This window comes from Ochlerotatus camptorhynchus, unplaced genomic scaffold (assembly GCF_037179485.1).
Source record: "Ochlerotatus camptorhynchus isolate MF236.1 unplaced genomic scaffold, CSIRO-AGI_Acam_v1.1 ptg000242l, whole genome shotgun sequence".
NCBI classification, from domain to species: domain Eukaryota; kingdom Metazoa; phylum Arthropoda; class Insecta; order Diptera; family Culicidae; genus Ochlerotatus; species Ochlerotatus camptorhynchus.
The window spans coordinates 55,818-79,521 of NW_027040732.1; the positions used below are offsets into that span (position 1 = coordinate 55,818).

General features: G+C 39.2%; 1 protein-coding gene across 1 annotated transcript in view; it reads right to left on the reverse strand.

The window, feature by feature from the left end:
• Positions 1 to 497: 497 nt before the first annotated feature.
• Positions 498 to 23,704, reverse strand: part of LOC135704499 (SOX domain-containing protein dichaete-like) — a 109,318-nt gene continuing 86,111 nt past the window's right edge. Inside the window, exons 2-4 of the mRNA XM_065225984.1 lie at positions 22,135 to 22,522; positions 1,155 to 1,303; positions 498 to 517 (exon numbers count right to left, since the gene is read on the reverse strand). Of these exons, the coding sequence (XP_065082056.1) occupies positions 498 to 517; positions 1,155 to 1,303; positions 22,135 to 22,406 (441 nt within the window). The 5' untranslated portion in view covers positions 22,407 to 22,522. The remainder of the gene's footprint in view (positions 518 to 1,154; positions 1,304 to 22,134; positions 22,523 to 23,704) is intronic.

The following is a 23,704-nucleotide window of genomic DNA, read 5'->3' on the forward strand; positions in this document are numbered from 1 at the left end:
CGGTAGCTTCAGAAGTGGCAGTAACCTCTGCCAATTCAACTTTGGAACAGATGGTAGGAAATTTCGTCATCTCAAGATGTTCATACCGTTGACGGCAGTCTTCTTTCTGGCCGGAACATCCCGGGCAAGCCAGCTCGGTTTTACACCAATCCTTGATACACTGCTCGTGGAAGCGACCGTTGCAGGGGGTCTCCAGAATCATGTTGTTCGCCGCAGACAGGATCCGATCGCAAATGTCACACAGGGAAGCCATTTTGCTTTATGGGTGTTGACGAGGTGACGGTTTGCTTGAAAATGGTTGCAATCGATTGATGGTTGGAAAAATAGCCTGCCAAGTTCAAAACTTTCGATGATTTTCAAATGTTGGCTGCTGTTTTATGATTGAAGCATGTGCATGACCGTCAACTTTAATCCCAGCGATAGAATCCGACAGCTAAACATCGAATAAATCACGCCTCTATCGATTTTCGTCCCCCGAGTTTTACCGCTGCTGAGCCTTAAATTCGATTGTTATTCCCTGTCGAACGCATAAATTTTACAAACTCCCGCAAACAACAACAGTCGAACGAACAACTTTTGCCTCTGCATTGTAACCAACATATATTTACATCGTCATCATCAATGTTGTATGTTTTCACCTTCCGAATGGATTATGTACATTCAATTTTTTGTCGTCATCATTACCATTCCATGCTGTCGGCATTGGTCCTTGGGACCGTCCGACCGTCGTCGCCGTCGTTGTCGTTGTCGTCGTTGGGTGTATTGAAATGACAGCCCATTGTGTGAACCAAACAAATAATTGAACCATTCGGGTGGTGGGCGAAATCGAGAGTGAACGAACTCATCCCACCCCATTCCAGAGAAAATTGACGAGGGAAAATCCAATTCTTTTCATATCGGGGAATCGAATTTTCCCGATTTTCCTCGGTGCTTGAAAAAAAGTTAAATCGGGACGTAAGCACCGGGATAAAAATGCAAAATTTTACCTTTTCGTAATTCTTTTCCCGGAGCCCAACGACCGACAATGGATTAGAAGCCAAATCGAAGAAAAATATTGTAACCAAATCCCATTGTGGTGCGAAGGAGGAATACAAAATCGATTCTTCAACAGGTTCTTAAAGGGGAAAACGGTGAGTGAGTGAGTGGGTACTTACCGAGCCGTTTCGAGATCTCCGAGTTGTGCATTTTTGGGTTGTCCTGGGCGATCTTCCGTCGCTGCAGCCGGGACCACACCATGAAGGCATTCATCGGACGTTTGATGTGCTCTTCGGCGGGTTTCTTCATCATCGTCTGCCCCAGCAGGCTGTAATAATAGGGAGAACTTTGGACTGTTAGTTGAAGCTGCCGGTTCTTCGGTGGGCTGGATGCGAAGGGGTGGTAGATATGGATTTTTTCAATGTATGGCAATATTTTCGCAAATTTTGAGTGAAACGCAAAGTAGTAAATTTAGTATTCTCTTTAATATGGCGATTTTTTTTAACAATGAACCAAATCAGCTGAATTTGTGCACATAACATAAGTGGAACTCGATCATCAAAAATCGACCCCATTTCAGTGATTTCAAGTGGTATAGTAGGACATCGATCTGTCAAATTGGTTATGCCAGCTGTAAATTGAGTAAGAAGATCAAGGGGGTAGTCAATTAAAATATTTCCAATGTGGTTTATAATTCGATATCTTCTTAGGACTCGTGAACTCATGTCTTTGTATTGCCATAATAATTTACGTTCTTTATTTTTAATTTTATAGCTTAATTTAAAATTTTAAATTATCATTTACATAAAAAAGAAGACGTATTAAATGATGACTTGCCACCTAAAAAACGTAATTTAAAGCTGCCATGGGTTAACTGCTTTCAATTAAATTTTAAAAGCGATGCGTATTGCTTTTCTGTACAATTATTACCAAAAATTTGAGAAACTCCAAGCGAGTACTTGTTTATTTCTTTAAATTTGCATGGGTAATTTTTTTTCAATTTTCTTTTTTCTATGATAAATTTAGATAATAAATGTATGACCAACTTTTTTAATCATTAACATTTTTTGTTGGAACCAATTGCATCAAACTTTCATTTCATTTCATAATGTATGAGGGAAAAAAAGAACGCCCAAATTTGGAATTTGATGCATACAGTTTAAAGCAACATCATTTTGCAACAAGTGTCCTGGTTCATATATAAGTATTCAGCAAATCTTAAGAAGCTGTCAAAGTTCTACCGCCAGTATAAAAAAGAGCTGAATATTGAAAAAAAAAAAATCATAGTGTGCCTTGAGAAATTGAAGTATATTTGCTGGCGATTCTTTGAAGCCTTGTTCATTTGATAGCTGTAGCGTAACTTCTTCTTCTATGTATTAAAACGTCAAACAGACATATGCTGTGTTTTGAGCTAACCTTGCATCTTTTCATTCACAAGAATTTTGCAAGAAGGATGCCAAATTAAATCGAGCGCTTATCGATACCTGTAATACCCAAGGTTTCAAGCCTCTCTATGTTTCTCAATAGCGTAAAATTGAATGTTTCTGCTCAAATCCCAACACAAAGAACTAGTGACTGGTTAAAAATGCGCTTGATTGATGAATCTACGCGAAACTGCACCAGTGCATGCGACACCTAGGTTTGAAATCCAAAACCACAAAAGTGATGATGTACTAAAAAATATTCCATACGATTTGACAGCTAGCAAAACGTCATTATCATTTTCACATAATTTCCATCTGCTGGCCGACCGTAACGTAGATTCATCAATTGACTTCTGACCGACTTGAAAACACGCGTTAATAAATCCTATGATAGGCCCCCTGTGCCCCAGAGCTAGTGTAAAAAAGAATGGCCGCATTACCTTGACAGTTAGCTTTTTCGGTCACTCTGTAATAGGGTGACCATATTAAAAACTTGAAAAAGAAGACATTTCATTTGAGGTTTGGAGATTAAGGCGGACAATGATTCCCTTTGTTAACATTAAAGGAGGACAATGAGTTTTTATCAAACGTTTTAATAACATGTGCGCTATCACAAAGTTCATGATTTGCAAAGGTTCAATTGAGATTGTTCATAACTTGTAGTTGTTACCAATTCAATTCATCTTCTCGTTATACTTCTGAAAATGCATCAAACTAGCCTTCATAATTCATTTTTGATACTTGGAAATGATTTAATCTAGCTGATTTGCATGAAAACCACAGCTTTACAGCCTTAAAACCATCCCAAATTTAATCATGTTCAAAAATCAGGATACATGTCATCGCTGATTGAAACCAACATGAAACATCTAAGCAACCTGTTAATTTTACCATTGATTCAGCATAGGACTCTAATGTCGTTTTCGTTTTTGCTACACTACACCGGTGTAGTGTAAGCAGCAATAAGCTGGAGTCATTGAAAGCTCATCATCATTTGTTTGTAAACAAAGGTGCAACCGATAGCTACACCCTGAATTTTTAGGTGTTCGCCGATAGCATGTAGCACCGGTGTAGCGAAAACGACATGACCCATGGAACAATTTGGGTTTTATGAGGGTTCTGAAGACCATTATTTAAACTTGTAGAATGCTATAAAACCACGATAAAACTTGCAATGCTACTTGCGAAGGCCGCTGCCATAGTGGGAGCGAAGAGGCGCGCATAACGTTCTATGCAAAAGAATTCCTTTTATTGATATTATTCCTTACATTCGATTTCACGATTCGCGTGCCTCTTCGCTCTCAGTATGGTAGCGGTCTAAACAAAAAATACCTAAAATCCCATAGAACCAGAACGCCAACGTCGAACACATGTTGGATTCAATCTGTGTGGCTGTGTTGCATTTGGTGAATTATAACTTAAATTTCACAGATGGAAAATTTTCAAATAAACCTGCTATTGTACCAGACTTATTTATTTTTTTTTCCTTTGGTTTGTTTTTTCCGTCGATCTTGTTTTCCGTGCTGAGCACCAATGCTACCGACGTGCCAGGAAGGCAGCTCCCACACCTGGACCCTACCTATCGACCCATCAACTCATGAACCGGGGACCAACGGCTTTACTTCCCCTCCGAAGGAAGGCGTGATCAGAGATGTTATGCCTCAGAACATCCCGGCGGCGCCGACTGGGATTGAGCCCAGGCCTGCTGGAGTGAGAGGTAATTACGCTTACCACTACACCATCGGCGCCGTTGAGACTTATTTCTTTCAGACCAGGAATAAATTTGAACAAACACCTCGAAAATCATATGATCAACAACAGAGAGATTTTCCAACATTATAATTTCTTTTCGAAATGTCAAATTTATGTAAAAATTCAGAAAAATGGAACACAACTAAGACTATTTTCATTTGATGAATTTTCACTGACGCTTCGAAAATAAATTGCAAAGTTCGAAAATCCCTATGTTGTTGATCGTCCGATTTTCGAGAAATTGTTTGTTGGTTTGTCTGAAATATGTCTGGTAGAATAGCAGGATAATTTGAAAATTTTCCATCTGTCAAATATAAGTTAAAATTCACCAAATGGATCGCAGCCTAAATGTAGGGAGTTGACAACTGTAGTATACTCCTAGTCCCACCATCGAATAACATTTGCTAGATAAGATGAGGTTGCGACGTAATTAACCAAATAAGGTCTGCCAACAACGCTCTTTGAAAACAATATTATGAATATGTTACTGGAAAAAAAAATGCCAGAAGGACATTTTCGGGCAAGAGGAGGATGAAGAAAAATTATTGAAAAAGGAGGACATGTCCTCCTTTAGGATACCATATGGTAACCCTACTCTGTAACCCTTTACTCCTATGGTAAAATCACATAAGCAAACGTCACTCTGTGCGAGAAACTTGTCAGACATTACCTTACTCTTTCACTCCAGTAAAAAATCTCATAAGATCCTGTTAATCTTTGCATGAAGAAACGGTGGCTCGCTGGTACCATGGTGGAGTGAAGGGATAAGACAAAATCCGCTAGCCTTCGGAATTTTACCATAGAGATTGCTGACGTTTATCGTACGCACACAACGTCACGTATAGGTATACGCAAAATGTTTTCATCAGAAAAAAAAAACTTCATAGCGGAAATTTTTCCCGATGAAAACAAATCACTGACACAATCACACTTTAGCAATATCTATAGGAGTAAAGAGCTAGAAAGCCACCGTCAACCAATGACGTTTATATAAGGTCTGGGCCAAAGGGCTTATTGGTGTTAGTGAAATGTGCAAATGGTTAGTGGTGTTCGTATTATATTGCAATGTTTATCTTTTTACACGAAACAGCTGTTGGCAGTGACGTATTTCTATCTGTTCTCAGTATGTTGGCAGTGACGTATATCTATCTGTTCGCAGATGTTCAGCAATGTTTACAACATTTTTGCTTCTAACACCAGCAAGCTGCCTGTTGGCCCAGCCCTTATATAAATGTCATTGACCGTCAACGGCAATACTTACACGTTATTTCAAAACTACTCCAATTTGGGTAGAATCCTCCCGGATCGGTCACAACTGAACCTATTCAAAAATGGATAAACTATGTTGGAAATGACAAGCTGACACATGAGCAACATTGGCATGGATCCAACCGACGTTGTTCAATTGTTAACCTGTCACTCCCAACATAGTTTACCCATTTTTTGATAGATTCAGTTTTGACCGATCAGGGTGGATTTTACTCACATTTGGGTAGTTTTAAAATAGCGTGTACTGAGCATGTAACCAAATATCTGATTTTCTTTCATAAGGACCAAAGTCACAGACTTTTCCACGAATTTCTTGAGAATGAAAACTCGCTCAAGTAAGCCACCACAATGTTTGTGTATTGAGAAAGTCCCCATAGCTGATAGAATTGCTGGGTTACATGGATTGACTTTGAATCACAAGATATTTACGAAAGAAGCCATTGCTTACGTTTCCGACATTGGCCCAGACTCAGTGTCGAATCACGAAAATTTAATTTTGACAGGTCGATGTCCAACTATACCAGTTATACCACAGAGGAAACATAAAAAAGGGGTCAACTTTTAGTCAGCAGTTTTGCATGAAGTTCCACATATGTTATGTGATTTGTGTCCATTTACATTAATTACTATATTATAGCATAGAGCACATCGCTTCCATAAAATGTTAATAAATGTTCATGTTGAACACGGACCGTCTTCCGGTCTTCGACAAAGTTTTTGAGCATATAATTTCCTATTATGGTATTGGGTTTGGTGATATTTGAGACGTTTGCAACGGCACCTAGCGACAAAAATTTAAAAATCGTTTTTCTTTATACTTTTTAAACTTCAACTCGAAAAACGATTTGGCTCAAAATTCGAATAAAGCCAATAAATTGCCCAGAAAAAAAAGTAATGTAAGTGGCGTTAAGGGAGGATCATGCTTTAAAGGGTTGCCACACTATGAAATTGCTCTAACTTTTTAACCGTTGGGTAGAATTTAATGAAAATTTGGGTGGATTTAGTTCATAGTGCATTATTTACATCCTGCAAGTTTTAAAGTCCTGTGATCAAAACTCGCGGAAATGGAGTCGAAAGAACAGCTCGTGCGTGATAAAATCTTGCGCATTCATCACGAGAACAAGGATCTCTCGCATCGTTCCATCGCTAAAACGTTGGGAATCGCGAATTCCACGGTGTCGCGAGTGATTAAGCGGTTCGAGGAACGGTTGACCACCGATCGGAAGCCAAGAAGTGAAAGAAAAAGTATTCCGTACAACAGCAAAAATCTCAACCGCGTAGTTGGGGCCTTCAACCGAAATCCGAACGCCTCCGTTAGGGATGTGGCTAAGAAGCTGCACCTAAGCCGAAGTTTTGTCCAGAAGGCCAAAACTAAGGCTGGGCTTCGAACGTTCAAGGTACAAAAGGCCCCTAATCGCGACGAGAAGCAGAACAAGTCCGCCAAAACTCGTGCCAGGAAGTTGTACCTCAACATGCTGACGAAAGTTGAATGCTGCATCATGGACGACGAAACATATGTGAAGGCCGACTTCAAACAGATCCCCGGCAACCTGTTTTTCACGGCCAAGGATAAGTTCAGCGTTCCGGAGCATGTCCGCACTCAGAAGATGTCCAAATTTGCGAAGAAATTCCTGGTTTGGCAAGCCATCTGCACGTGCGAGAAGCGGAGTGCACCTTTCGTGACCCAGGACACGATGAACGGACAGGTGTACATAAAAGAGTGCCTCCAGAAGCGACTGCTTCCTCTCCTGAAGGCCCACAACGTCCCAACAATCTTCTGGCCGGATTTGGCCTCATGCCACTACTCCAAGGACGTGCTGAAGTGGTATGCGGACAATAAGGTCAATTTCGTGCCGAAAATGTTCAACCCTCCCAACACTCCGGAGCTCCGCCCCATCGAGAAGTACTGGGCGATTATGAAGCAGCACCTTCTTAAACGACCTAAGGTAGTGAAGACAGTCGAGGAACTGAAGAAAGTATGGGTTTACATGCAAAAAACGGTTGATTCAAAGGGTGTGCAGAATCTTATGGCCGGGGTTAAGGCCAAGGTGCGGGAATTTGCGTATGGACTGTAAATAAAATACGAGTAAAATGGTAAAATGAAGTTTAATAGTTATTTCTCAATCCCTGAAAATTTGATGGCAATCGGATGAAAACTCGAATTTTGCGAATCAATTTTGTGTGTGGCAATTTCATCGTGGACACCCTTAAGCCACCTTAATGGCGTCTGAAGTTAAAAAACGATGCGATTATTTTTGTATAAAAATCAAATTTAATAAAATAAATCTCAACGTATTTCAGTACAATAACCATAGATTTGTTTATACAGTCAACTCATTCAAGTTGAAAGTTAAAGTATGATGGATCTATAGAATAAAAATTTTTATGAGCATCTATAATTTCAAAAATAAAACCGAATTGCTCCATTTACTGTAACTTATTTAACGGTTTATTTACTCACACGTATTCGATAAAAAAGAAGGTTCAAGGATCCATTTATGGAAGTTCTAAGTAGTAAATTTATAATATTAAGCCAATAAACTCGAAACACACAATAGGGCTGCCAACACTTGAGTTTTAATTTGTCTGGATATCAAAGGTTCTGGCTATTTATGGATCCGATACTATTGCCCTGAGGGTGTCCGGTCATTAGGCCGAATGGTCATTAGGCTGAATGGTCATTAGGCTGAATGGTCAGTAGGCCGAATGGTCAGTAGGCCAAATGGTCATTAGCTTAGACTTAAATAAATTTTGGCAAGCTTCCTTACACAGTAGTTATATTTTTAAGATTTTAAACACTTCGATATATATTCTGACAATTCAGCCGTTTCATAATTAAGAAAGTTTCTCCATGTCCTGAATATTTTAAAATAAACTACCTGAATGTTCAAGATTTTCCTTAATCTTGGATCATAAAATTTTCCAAACAATAAATCTCAAAATTCATGAATTTATTAAATTTACAGAACCTGGATCTTGATTCTTTCTTTTTGTCCAATATCTAAAAAAATAATAAATCTATATTCGAATCATCCTGATACCCTTGAAAATCGTTACAGGATTTCTTCAGTATTTTCTGAAGAATTTACTTGAATCATCTCAGAATACCCTCAGAGATCAACTTAGACCTCTTTCTGGTATTTTATTATTATTGTCTCCATAATTCTCTTGAAAATCCAAGCAAGGCCATGCTGGAAGTGGCTGGGTTTGATTACCGGGCTGGTCTAGAAATTGTTTTGACTTCTCTGGGTATAGAGAGTGATTGTACTCAATTATACTAAGTCAAAGGTGGTACAGGCATCGAAAGCTATGAATTAATAACTGTGTAAGTGCTCCTCGAACACTAAGTTGCGAGCACGCAATAATCTAATATGCGATAAGCAATAAGTTTGAATTACGAAGAAGAAGAAAAAGAAGCAGACTCATGAACATAATCTGCAGAACACTTTTTGAATTCAATCTGAAATTCTCATCACATTATTAATAATTTATGCAGTATTACCTAGGAAATCTCTGGAAATTTCTCCGGAAAATTCATTTGTAGTTCTCTTCAGCATTCAATTTGTATTCTCCAGAAATTCCTATAGGTTTGTCTAGGAATTCCATTTTAGTTTTGCTCCGGTCATCCCTACATTCTTTGAAATGCTCCTCACAATTTCCTTGGAAATCTACTTTAAAATCTGAGAAAAATGTCACCGTTGGAATCATCCTCAGAGTCCGAATTCGATTCCCATTGAATTTTCCAAGGAATTACCACAGACAAACAGACGTAACTCTTCATTGTGTATCTTCGTTCATGCATTTAACGGTTGATTTGAATATTATCAGTTCCGTGAACTACTCGCCACAGCGCTGGCATCGGATCACTTTGACGTTTCTATATATTCTATAGAACTTTTATGCAATATTGTTTACGAGTTAGCGAGCAAGCTTGTTTTCCGCGAGAAGCCAGAGAGATGTCGTTACTGAGGTTATATGTTTTGAGATACTATGTTTTCAAGAAGAAGTTTTTCAAAGAGTTACGTCTGTTTGTCTGTGGAATTACCTTGAAATGTCCCTCAGTAAGAAACCCTAATAAAAAATAACCATAAACGAACGATAACCCAAATCATTGAACTATTCCACAAATGGTTTGGATGATACCCAGAACACGTCGTTAAGCAAATTAACCATACAATTTTTATTAGGGAATCCTTTGGGATCATTCTCAGAATTTTCAATGAATTAATTTCAGAATTGTCATTGAATTTAACTTCTTTCCTTGAAATCCTACTTACTTTGAAAGATTCCTAACAATTCGCTTGCAGTGAAGTAACAAATTTGTATCGTTGTATTGAACCCTAGTATTTTTCTATTAATGTTTACCCGTTCATTAGTACTACCCATTCAAGTAAAAATAAATTTCATGAAAGCTTTGGATGTCCATACATTTTCAGAGCATGCTGTCAGCTTGTATGCTATCTTAGACATCCACCGTTTGTAGATGCCACATTATTTTTGACACGGCAGTTAAGATACCAATTTTAAAATTCAAAAGCATTGCGTCGTAGAGAATTCAATAGATTTTGGCTAAGGCCTGTACTCGAAAAAAATGCACCAGACAAAAGTGTTCGCCAAACTATTATTTTAAGTCGGATTTTCTTGACACTTTCAGGGAATGAACTAGGGGAATTTACGTATTCTCGGCAACCTAAGCAGCGTCCTTTTTTTCTATAGCCCTTTTTCTCTAAGGAACGCACACATATGCAGTATTGGTTTGTTTACAATCAATTGCTACCAGCTGCTCTAACAATTTCAGTCGAAAGAATTGTCAAAAACTGTTTTGAAACGCTTTTACAAAGCTCCAATCTTCTCTAGTGAGAGCGAGTATTGTCGGCAACCAGTTTTTATTCGGCAACCGTTCCATTTGAACTGCATGTAAATCTGCTGTTCTATTATCGGCAACTCGGAATCAGCTACAATTTGTAGTGCGTGTGTTTCATTTCAAGAAAACCTTGCTAGATTGCTTTTTTTCAGTGGTAAAAATATAGTCAAATTGAAGCTGAAAGCATAAAGAATCGTTTGCATGCATTCAGCGAAGTGTTTTCGTAAGAAAATCCAGTGAAAATAGTGTTTCAATTTGGGTTGCCGAAAATAGTCTGGCATGCCGAAGCCGTCATTTCCCCTAATACATATGGATTATGTTTCGGCATAATTACTTTATTCAATTTACTTTCCATCGCTGAAAGCCCACACCTTTCCCTTAAGACCCCTCATTACATTTTGTGCAATGGTGGAGCCGACCTTTTTGATCACTTTCATCCATTCTTTCTTCAACTCCAGCTCGTTCTTAAACACCTTGGACGATTTTCGAACTTTGGCCTTCAAGATGGCCCAACATCTTTCCACCGGACGAATCTCTGGTGAATTTGGGGGGTTGGTGGTTTTTGGTACAAAAACAACGTTATTGTCTCTGTACCAATCCAACGTCGATCGCGCGTAATGGCATGATGCCAGGTCCGGCCAAAATAATGTCTCGTCTCCGTGGGACCACAGGAAGGGCAACAGACGCTTCTGAAGGCACTGGGTGCGGTAAATTTCGCTGTTGATGGTACCCATTGTGATGTACGGTTTACTCAGTTTACCGCATTGGCATATGGCCTGCCAGAGCAAGTATTTTTTGGCGAATTTGTCCACTTTCTTCTTCCTTATGTCTTTCGGAACATCAAACCGTGATTTGACAACGTAGAACTCCAGCCCCGGTATCTGCTTTGCGTCTGCCATAACCACACACATCGGTTTCGTTAACCACTTTCGATACAGCTTCCTTGCGCGGGATTTGGCCGCCGTGTTTTGTTGATCACGCCGGTTCGGTGACTTCCGGACCTCGTTTCATGGTTTGCTGAACGAACCAGGCGTTCCGCCTTCAGAGCCGCATCGCGAATCGAAAGGTTCGGATTACGCTTGAAATAATCCAACACCTTCCGGGCCTTCACAGGGTCAGCTGTCTTCGATTTTCTTCCACTTCCAGCCCACCGCTCTGTCGTCTGAGACTTCTTAAACGATTTTACCACCCGAGACACAGTTGTATGGGTGATTCCCAGTTGTCTTCCGATCCATCTCATGGTCGCAGTCGGATTTTCCATGACGTTTGCGCGCCGTTCTGTTCTCCGGCGATTTTCTACTTGTCTCGATGACATCTCAATAACCACTGAACCGATTGTTATGAAATTTTGACCATGTAAACAATTCACTCCACACTAGTTATACCCAGATTTTCATCAATTTTTACCCACGGATAAAAAAGTTTCACACGGATAAAAATGGTGCATTTTTTTCGAGTACACGCCTTATTGTGCTTGACACCTTGTACGGCTTCGTTTATTCTCTCGAATCTGCCAATAGGAAGAAATTACGCAGTAGTTTCTAGGCACAACCCAAGCTACTTCGCGTCTATCGAATCATTTGAGTGGAGTGCTTTGAAGTTGTCAGAAGTTGTTAAATGCTGATTCAAGTTAAAGACAATAGATTTAAATTAACTGCGCAACATCTAAACTCGAAGTAAGTTCGGGCGGTTTAGTGAATTTGATTTAAATCCATTTAAATAATTTTCCACAGTTTTTTTTTTCAATTTGTCGAGTGCAGGATCATATTTTGATCAAAATAGAATATTGAATATATATTGTGAAATTTGTGAAATTGGAAATTCAGGCAAGCCTGATTAGTTAGTAGTAAATTGGTGAGCAAATTATGTAAGATTTCCCCGTTAACAGGCCCTCCTTTCCCAGACAATGCGGGCGGCTTATATCGGCTTGTATTGGCTTGTGCTAGAATCGGCAAATATCGTCGAAACTGGAGTGGACTGTTTAAAGCAACTAGGACATCCACCGTCTTATGCTGGCTGTTGGTCAGACGGCAATTACGCCCACTGTTACTGCTACTGCGTATTTTTTCGTAGCACAACCGTTCGGCCACGACGCATTACCACTGCTACTGCGCAATTGGTAGCCTTTGTTAGATCGACTCATCTCGCCAAGTCGTGCGGCGTGAGCTGCGTACCGCTACTACAGCTCATTACTCCACTACGCTTGGGGACGCCTATACCGCTTATTTGCCCACGTGCGAGTCATCTTGGCGCGTAAGCTTGCGGTACTAGAACGTCACGGGACATCCGACGAGGGACCGAACCAGGTCAGATCTGTCCGAAAACTGCTCACATTTGTTTGATTTGATATCGAATGGCTATGCTAACACACATGAACTCGAAACGTGACGTCACAGTAGGAAACTGTTGCCTTAATTCAATAAATTTATATTTCCTTTGATTTTTTAATTAATAAATTGCTTACTCGATAAATTTAAGTTTAGTATATTCGGGTTTCATCCAATTGAATCAAATTCAATAAAAATTACTTCTAGTTGAGACTAGTTACTCCACACATCTTTTGCGTCACGTTATTTGAATTTGTTTATATTTGTTAAATTGGTTTGGGCTTAAATAACTATTGCGTATTTCCCCTTGGTTGATTTGAAAGAATTATTTCATTTTCGCAGTTTGAATTGGTTTTCTTGAATTTGAGTATACTAATCTGCCATGAAAAGGGAAGTTTCTTGCCGGGTAATTAAGAACGAGTTGACGGTCCATCTTTGGAAGACGGCTCTTAAGCCGTCAGCTTAGCGTAACACGGAGAACGTTATTAATCCAATAGATTTCTGATTGCAAATTATTTGGCATTCAAGTCAGAAGCCTCCTGTAATTCTTTTGCTAGTTCCTTTGAAGTTTACGTGGAATTACTTTCAGATTTAATTGTAATCCTCCGTTCAGCATACTCCAGAAGTATTCTCCGAAAATTCATATGGAATCATGCTCCGCATTATTTTTCTCCCTGAAACTTCTTGTTATTATCCACAGAATTCCTTCTTCGAATATGCTTGGAGCAGTGTTGGAAAAATATCAAAAAATCAAATCTCACCAATTCCCAAGATCACGCTTGATTTTGGTAGACAAAAATCAACAAATAAACATCTGCGGTTGATTTTGCAAGCTCTGATATCGCCGCTCGGAATATCAAGCTAAAAAAAACTCACCAACTGCAAATCTCAGCAAACTGTGGTGAGATTGAGTTTAATGATTTTTGCTTTACACCCGAATGGAACCGAAACTTCCATAACGGCTGGCAGCAGTCTCTTTGTGTCTGCCATCGGTGAAGATTAAAAAGAGATAGCAAACTATACGTTCTCTTTTTAAGAAAACGATGTGGAACATGATTTCATTTGTGTCGAGTCAGTTCTCAGCTTGATTTTTGCGCGTTGTGAATAGTCTCGCAATATCAAAGGAGCTTGTAAAATCAATATCAAGCATGATATTTTGTTCCAATACCACGCGTGATATTGAGAGCGTATGAGAGCGGAAAAATAATTGTTCCCAGAACTTCCTGGGAAATTATCATCCATTTTTATGAGTATTGGAAGTTATGTTAAGGTCCTTGATCTCGATGTTTGGAAAATACATAAGAAATAGGTCCTTGAGCAATTCTTCAAGTATCCTAATTTTACGTAAGGACTGTTCAAGTTATAAAACGGACACACCCTTTCAGTCCCAACTTTTTAATTTGACTACTTAGCTCAATGCTTTCGTGGGCTAGCATTAGGCTCTACTTATAAGCAATTTAGGAAAAATAATAAACAACCTATTTGAAGCAGTATGTAATTTTTATAAAATTTTAAATCACATGTGCTTTAAAATGATGCAATTTTTATACTCTTGGCAAAATAGCTTGAACACCACGATATATTTTGCAATTCTGTCAAGCCAGGTGTTTTTTGAAAGACAATACACACCAAGTTAAATATAAATTAATTTCGTTGAATAAAGTGTACGTACGATTACAATAATATCTCAAAAATTCTGATTCTTCCTAATACCGTAGGTTGAAACTATTCAGTGACAGTTTTCATTTAATTTGAATTTAATATACAAATTTGAAATGCAACATAAATGTCGTTCTGGCTTTTGACTTATAACTAATGATCTGACAAATGTAAAGGATTCAATTTTGTAAGTAATGGCTTCTAGCGAAAAAGGTTGTGAAAAAATGTTTGTGGAACATTTTCCAGTTTCCTTTTTTCGCAGTTTACAGTTCATGTGAAACGAAATCGATCAGTTTACACCTCCGGTGAAGTGAAAATCTGACAGATACGCTCTTCCGAAACGTCAACTTTGCGCTTAGCTGCTGCTCTTTTCGCGAGCGCTGCATGCGCGAAAAAAAAAAGTTAGGGGAAAAAGATGCGATCCACAACATTAGATTTCGCTGGATCGTATCTGTTTACAGTTCAAAGCGAAGAGAAATATTTGCTAATTGCGTTTTCCACGCAGGTGAAAAATGTAGTATTTTTTATGAGATTTTCGCTTCGCTTCGATCTCTATACAGGCCTTAAGTGTTTAAAGAGGATTCCATAGCTGTGATAATATTTCTCCATGAACATTTCAAATGGTCCTATCTGCTTCGATCGATTCTCTTCATCGACTTTTTCTTGTAATAATAACTGCTATGCAAACAGATTTCACGCTAAATTTACCACATATTTTGATAAAGGAGGTTCTTATCTAGTGTCCAAAACTGAGTTACTGAGTTATTAACGAAAGAGAAAGTCGATGAAGAGAAGCGATCAATGCAGATAGAACCTTTTGAAATGTTTATCACCGATCATGAATATTGCACGCCACGCTCTCAAGCGTATACATATTAGCATTGGGCGATCTTGAGGCAAGAATTGATCTTAGTGAATCGATTCATTTTTTTTTGAATCGATTCACCGATTTAATCAATCATCAAAATGGCACAAAAATGTTTCCAATATAATGGATCATAGGAAAGTTGGTGCAGATTAACGGCAAGTTCAGTCTAAAGTTGATATTACGTTACATAAGCTATCTTGTTATGACATTTCACTTATAATAGCCATTTAATGTGATTTTTTTTTTTTTTTTTCCTTTGGTTTGTTTTTACGTCGATCTTGTTTTCCGTGCTGAGCACCAATGCTACCGACGTGCCAGGAAGGCAGCTCCCACACCTGGACCCTACCTATCGACCCATCAACTCATGAACCGGGGACCAACGGCTTTACTTCCCATCCGAAGGAAGGCGTGATCAGAGATGTTATGCCTCAGAACATCCCGGCGGCGCCGACTGGGATTGAACCCAGGCCTGCTGGGGTGAGAGGTAATCACGCTTACCACTACACCACCGGCACCGTTCATTTAATGTGATGATTGATATAATTTAAAAATAATTTGATGGGGGCGACCCCGGTGAAGGGGTTAACATCCATACCTCTCACGAGTTCAAATCTCACCCCCGGACAAGTCACGAATGACCCAAGTGTGTTAAAGTGACCAAGGTGACCAAGGTTGCTGATCCTCACAGCGAAGCAAAATTCGTTATATATTCCTCTCGCTGTTGCTGAAGTAGTGCTGCAGTAGAGCGGCTCTCTTTTCGTGCACGAGAATATATCTCCCACGAATGATGTTAAATAATTCGGTTTTGCGCTTCTTTTACATTCTCTCGTCGTCCGCTGAGTTACGGCTTTAGGCAAAACAACAATCGTCACTCATCCGCTTGTTCGCTGCTGGACGAGTCTAGCGGGGTCCATTCAATTCGATTACTTTTCGTTTCTGGGTAATCTTCACAAAGTATGCAAGATTCCACTCGCCACGAGCGTTCACGGCGATGCAATGTACTGAGCTGGACGCTCGAGTGGTAGCTTGACGCTGCGCTGGAGTGAATCGTTTTTATCATTCAGCAATCGCACTACTGTGGGTACAGATCAGGTGTATGCGCGAGAACATAAGTACGTCATTAGCCTTTTCTCCTACAGTTCCGGTTTCAAAACATTGGGTGCCGTTGACCAACATCTATAACGCGTTTGGCAAAATTAAATATGCGGTTACAATGTGTAGTATTTAATGAAAGGTGTTGGTTCATTACCTAAATTGGTAACAGCGTGACACTAAACAGTCGGTAACGTCGGTAACGTTATAACATGTTATAGCACTATCTTGATGGTGGTTTCTGTGTTCCAATTATTTGACAACCGTTATAACATGTTATAACTGCTCAGTCTGCACAGCGCTTTAAAGGCAGTACGTGAAACACATTTTGATGCGTTTAATTTTGAAAAAATCGTAAGCATAACCGCATGTGGTCGAAAGTGTAGAAGAGATCTTCCAACGAACTCACTATGGTGATTTCTGCTAAACTGTATGTATAGGACAGGAGTTATGAACTGCGAAGTCACATATACCGGTTACAGAAATGACCAGCATTTGTCAACCTCTGCACGCATCGGTAAATTTTTTTAAATTGGTAAATCATTTTAATTTTAGCCGTAATTCCACATTTTTCACATGCCTTTCTCTCTGTGCAATAAGCCCACTGAAAAGAGCATGGGTTTCAAATATATTCTAAAATATTTTCAGAAACGGAGCCAGGTTCATTACTGCATTACTAATCCAGGGAAATTTGGCAGTGCATTTGCAATGTAAATTGTTCTCTGAATGTACATGGAGAGTAAATAAATAAAATGTCTTAGGTAACAAGCTTCACAAAATAAGAAATTGAGGGGGGATCCCATAGTGAGATTCATGACTCTCGAACTAAAGTCACAAATTAAAATCTCACAAAATTACGATTGATCCAAGACTGTTAAATTGACTATAATAAAATAAAAAGTGAGTTCTTTTCACAGGTTCTATATCCATTTGTCGATAAAAAAAAAATCAATTAGCTTGATTCGCTTTCACGATGGATGTACAAAACAGTATCTTCCTGTTTTTGGTAACGCATAATTTTCGATTTTTTACTTTTTAGAAAATTCATCCTATGTTAAATTTTCATTCTGATTTCACTAGACCATTCTTTGTGGATCCTCTCTACTTGGAATTTTATGATAAATTGCCCAGAAAGTACCAGCACAAATATGAGAAAAAATTTAGATTATGAGGTGTTACCAAAAACGGAAAGGCACTGCACTGTATTGCTACACGGTGTATAACTTAAAAAAAAATCAGCGTTAGGAATTAACCTGGTAGACTCACCATCAATAGGAATACTTGACGTGCAAGCCAAGTCCAACATATGGGAATCTGTGGTGTCTGGGCTGAAATGTCTCCGAATTTATGCAAACATTACCGCATATATGCAAATCATTACTTGACCGTACCGAACATGGTTAAAAATTGTTTATAATCCCTACTAAACTTCAACTGAAATGGTTATGGAACTTTACATGAACGTTTGTGTGATAAAGTTTTAACCTTATATATTATGGTTTTTTGGAAGTGAACCTTACAAATAATGGGTTGTTAAGAACCAGTTCTATTAGAAGGTTTTGTATTATCGGTCAACTTAACGCGGAATATATCGCGAATTGGGTTCTTTAAGGGTATTGAGGTAAATGCATATTCGTAATCTGCATTAGAAATGGAACCCAAAGCCAAAATTTCATCAATTTTGGTACACTGGAACTATTATAAATAAGAACGATTACATTTGCAAAAATCACCTTATTAGCGCCCCTGGGTGTCACTTTGTATGGGTGCGATCTTTCAGTTTGTCAGTTTAGTGTCAGTTTGCTGTCAGTTTGCTTTAAATCTTGATTTAAAAATCGAGATGAAAGTGTGTGGGTTCGAAAAAAATATAGCTGTGCTCAAAAAACGAAGCTCTTTCAGATAATATATAAAAACCGATATATTTTTCAAAATTAAAGAACCCAATTGGTAATCGCTAATTTACAGACAACCAATTTGCGATATATTCTACATAAAGTTGATCAATATTAAAAAACCATCCATGGACCTTACTGACTACCATAAACATTACCATTAAAGTTCTTAAACCGCACACACTTAAATTTTTTCGCCGAGATTCCAACAGCTGAGTAGTTCTGCAATTTATTTTGCTGAGATTCAGTAAAACAATTGCCGAGACTCAGCTAACAAATAACTATTTGCAGAAATATCAGCTAACAAACAGACATTTTGCAGAGATATCAGCAAAAGTAAATGCCAAGGTAATCGGCTGTTGGAGATTTTACCGAGCTAGATTAAGTTTGTAAGTAAAAAGGTTCTAATATAGTCCTCTCTCCGAAAATGTATGGAGAAAACAACTGTTTAGAATGGTAATGGTTCTTAACAACCCATTATTTGTAAGGGTCACTTCCAAAAAAACCATAAAACATAAGGTTCAAACTTTATCACATTACTGGCGACAACGCTCTGATGAGACAACGAAACCTTACCCTCAAGCTCCTCCCCTGATCCTATCCTTCGACAATGTACCCCTCTAACCTCGAGTAAGCGAGTATTTGGCCCAACTCCTACTAGACATGGAATTAAGTGAATTTTGTTACAAACAAAGAACAATGAACTATCGGCTCCGTAAAGCTAACGTGATTGAGCCTACCAAATAAACGAACTAGTTAAAAAAAAAACTTTATCACACAAACATTCATGTAAAGTTTCATAACCATTTCAGTTAAAGTTTGGCAGGGATTATAAACAATTTTAAACCATTTTCGGTAAGGTAGGATAGGAAAAAAGCAAGAAAAATTTGGAAAATCCATAGTCAGAGTGATGAAAATTTGTCAAATGATTTTTGTCATGAAGAACTTCTTACCTTTCAATGGTGAAAATTTCAAAGTTGTGTTTTTGACTGGCCATTAGTTTTTCGGTAATCCTCGCGATAATCACTAAAAAACTTCATCAACTTTTAGGCAAATTACCTTCTGCCAAAATTGTGCGGATGCAATTTGCCGCATTATTTCAACGCCTCTGTGAATTAACGGAGGCAGAGTATTCCGGGAGATTTTCAGACCGCACGCCTTCCACAGGGGCTCCAAAAGCAAATTGGAACCATCCCATTATAGATACCTTATGGGAAGGTTGTGCTTTGTTACCATTTGCAACGTACCCAGGAACACATCACCCCTAGTGGTGTCCGGCGTCACTTATCTTCCTTTTGAAATTTACATGATTCGTCTTGCTCATATCGGCAACTCGTAGTACTCGCCGCGAGTATTATAGCGAATTCGTTTATTATTCAGTTCCAACCTGGATCGGGTATCAAGATTGGGTCTGCTTGTGTTCTGACAAACGTCAGTTTGCTCGTTTGTTTTTAAAACCTAGCTCAGGTTGAGGTTCGCACTGACAAAAAGTTCGGTTTCGCACTGGGTTGGAACTGGTACCAACCCCGATAATAAACGAATTCGCTATTAAACTGACTCGTCGTGAACGTTCATTGAGGCCTGCACTCTTATCCGATCACACCAGTTCGTAAATAACGATGAGAATAGAACGAGAATGAATGGAAGGCAGCACGAATAAGGGAGAACAGCCCATAATGCACCCCTGGGGTAAAATGCCCACTTATAGAAAAACAGCGATAACTTTTCCTCAGATGCATTTTCCGGGTAACGGATTGTGTTTGTTTTCAACTAGAGGTTTCACAATTGATTCTTGATCATAAAATCATATTTTGACCTACTGATTCCCTTAGAAAATAGCATTTTGTGCAAAATATGATACAGTTGTTAAAATCGTCGACTTCAAATTAAGCTTTTAACAGCATATATCGCAAAAAATTGAACTAATTCACTTTTCGTATATTTTTTTAAATGTTTTACTTAATGAATCACAGCTTAACACTCTATTGCGACCTTATTTCTGATGTAACATAAAGGAATAATCATCAGGCGTCAGATCACCATGAATCAGGCGTTTTGCCCCGCTATCATATTGGAACCAATTTATAAAATACCTTGAAAATCATGAAAATGCATCGTTCTATAGTTCTAAATCACTTGATCTTCGCAGAAAACATGGTAATGAACCAAACACCATTACTTTCTTCTTGATTTTAGCTTCCATACGCCAGCAATTGACGATTTTGCTTAAACGGTGCGTTTTGCACCATCCTACCCTACTCTTCGCACACAAGTCACTCACGGAGACTCACGTTAATGGCACCGTTCGGTTCGTTCAGAATGTAAGCTTTGCTTCCGTTATTCCAAACGCGTTCGGAGACGGTAAGCGCTTTTGAGTCGTACGATGCGAGTATCAGTAACCTTGTGTGTCACTATAGGAAATCATCATCGTTGCAAATATAAAGAAATTAAACATAACCCTTTGCTTCAGTACCGCCAACCTCCATGTCCATGGGGAGGGTGCAGAACTTTGGGTAAATTAGTGTACGAAAACCATTGAATCTACGCAAAGTTCTGCACAAATACTTGTGCAATTCACAAACGGTAGAGAAATCTATAGTACTGAATATTTCACTTTTCGGTATTGTCGATTTGTTGTTCTGGCAACTCTGTTTAAAACTTTCAGCATAAATGATACGAGTGGATTTGTCTAAAACTAACAGACATTATATATATTTTCCGTGTAAAAAGCTTTCCCGCTACCGCCAGGCGTCGCTACTGTTCGTGAAAGTAGGAAGAACTGGTTTTCTACACGAGAACCACTTCTTTTCTTTGACCAACACCAAAGCTTACGTCCCTTATACAGGTTCGTTTGAAAGATAAAGTATTAGGATCAACACCCAAAATTCTGTAGGGGAAATTACGTATTCTCGTCAATCTAAGCAGCGTCCGCCCTTCTATTAGCATTTCGTCAGCATTTGACGTGTTTCTTTGCTTAGATTTATCTGCTGCTTTCTTATCTATCCGTTCTTATTGACAGAATTGTTCAAAACTGTTTGAAAACGTGTTTCCAACTTCTCAGGTTAGTGTGACTATTGTCGACAGCCTCGTTTTCTTCGGCAACATCGTTTTCTTCGGCAGTCTTTCCATTTGTACTGCGTGTTAACCAGCTCCTCTATTAACAGCAACTCGAAATAAGCCGCATTTTGTTGTTAATTTATTTTATTTAAAGAAAAATATGGCATAACGGTATTGTTAAGTCGTAAAACTGTAATCCAATTAAAACTGAAAGATTAAGGAATCGTGTGAATACATTCAGCGAAGTTTTTTATGGGAAAATACAGTGAAATTAACGTTTACATTTTGGTTGCCGAAGCCAACATTTACCCTGATTAAATTAAATTATGAAGTAGTAAAATAAGGGTGTCTCAACGACTGGTCAAATGTATTCATACCAATTAAAAAGTACGAATAATGCATTACAATAATCACTAATGATTTTAAACATCCTCAACAAAGAAATCCTAAACAACACGGGTCTGAGGAAAAGCAGCAAGAGCAAAGTCGATCGTTTGACTTGATACTGATCAGTTCCTAACTTGATAACCATTTAAAAGCCTATTCCGAACAGTACAAAATATTGGCTCCATCAAGCAATTGCAATCAAATAATGAGAAAGTAACGAACAAGTTCTCATGTTTGCTCTGGAGAAAAGGCGCCAAATTGTGAGTGATGTGGAGAGAATGTAAACAAAGGCAAGAAAATTAATACTTTTCAAATAAAATAACTTGAAAATTGAAAGTGATCGACTTAGCATCACACAGATAATGGAAATTATTGAACCCCCTATTTTCACACCCTGACCCCATTTTTTAAAAATGTGTTTAAGGATGAAGTCTTCAAAGCCATTATTCCAGACATATTATGTCCCTGTGACGTGATGAGGAGTGCTTTGAATTTGCTCAAAATATGCCATTTTTATCCATAGTCCACACTCCCAATCCCAAGACGCATATTGAGGAATTCAACTCACCCATTCCCGTTCGCGTTCCCATTGAGCAGCCCGCCGACGTTCTGGTGCAGGTTGGCAGCGGCGGCCACCGCCGCCTGGGCCGTCGTCGATCCGCCCTGGGAACCGTGCAGCGCATTGACAGATGCCGCCGAATGCAAATTCTGGGTGTGCAGATTAAGCGAGTTGAGCGCGGCGTGTGATGATTGATTCGAGAGGTTCTGCGACGTCGGTATCGACAGTGGATGCGACAGCGATAAGCCCGGTATCGACAGTGACGGTATCCGATCCATCATTTTGCTCGCTTCCTATATTGGGTAGGTTGGTATGTAGCTCGGTGGGCTTCGGAATTCGAATTCACGATTCGAGCCGCCAGGCGAACAGAACGGAACAGACGGTGGTTTTGGGTTTTCTGAAATGAAGCAAAGAAAGCAAGAATGAGAGAAAGGGCATTTTTCACATTGGATTTGAACTCAATTGTACGGAACAGCTGGATTGATAGATTTTTAAGACCCGTCCGGTGCCGAGAACGGTGGGCATGTGAGGGGGAAAATAGAATCGCCTCCGACAGTGGCCACAAAATGAGCAATTATACCGAACAGCATGGCGATACAAAACGTTGATTATCTCGACGGCTACTCCTGCTGCTGTTGATGATCTATTGCGCGTTTGCCTGGTGGCTTTTGATTTGCACCGAAAATGGGGTTTTAAATTGTTCCCGACGGGGAGTCTTTCATACTCGTTGCTACTTGTGTTTCGGCTGGGTTCTGTGATTCGATGAGGTGAGTTTTGCGTTTAGTGAATGTGGACGGTCATTGGAATAGGCTATTGTCAATATTATGAACTTGGATAGAATAGAGAAATTCTCGGCTGTTTACTGAGAAAAAAAAAACTTTTCATTTAAACCGCATGTAGAGTTTGACTTATTTAAGGTTCATTCAGCTCATCGCTTGGTCATCAAAGTATTGAATAAGGAAGTTTGTGACGACGGACGTCATCGAAATGAACAGGTTTCAATCCTAAATATATCATAATGCTATCAATTCTACTGATTCAATCGGCTGGCTAACAATGCCATAGATTTCCACCCACGTGCCTTCCAAGTACCGGATACATTCCTTACAGCTTCCCGTGGTGGCTTTAGAATCGCCGCCGGTCCCGTCGGTCGCAATCGTGTAGACACTCCAGTCAGGTGAATCAATCGAAAAGTCCCTCATCCACCGACCAGTAGAACCTGTGATGTGTGATGTTGGAATGATAATTTCCAAATCTTCACAGGCGGTCCCCTTCTGATTGCTTTTCATTGCGGATGCCGCGTCGGTGGCTGGCAAGGGGTGATCACTTCAAAAACACATTGGAAGATGATTATGCACTAGCTCTGTGACAGGAAAAGATTTGCTTAAACATTTCAGGCAGCCCTAAGTTCGACCGATTCGGTTACCATAGTAGCATCATCTTAATAATAAACGGGACGCGCACCCCCAAAAACATGACGCTCGGTCAAACAGCGACAAAACAAAGCAGAAGATCACAGCTTCCCGACATACAACCAGTCTCCCTGCTGCTCGTCGTCGCACCGCGCCTTCACCGAGCC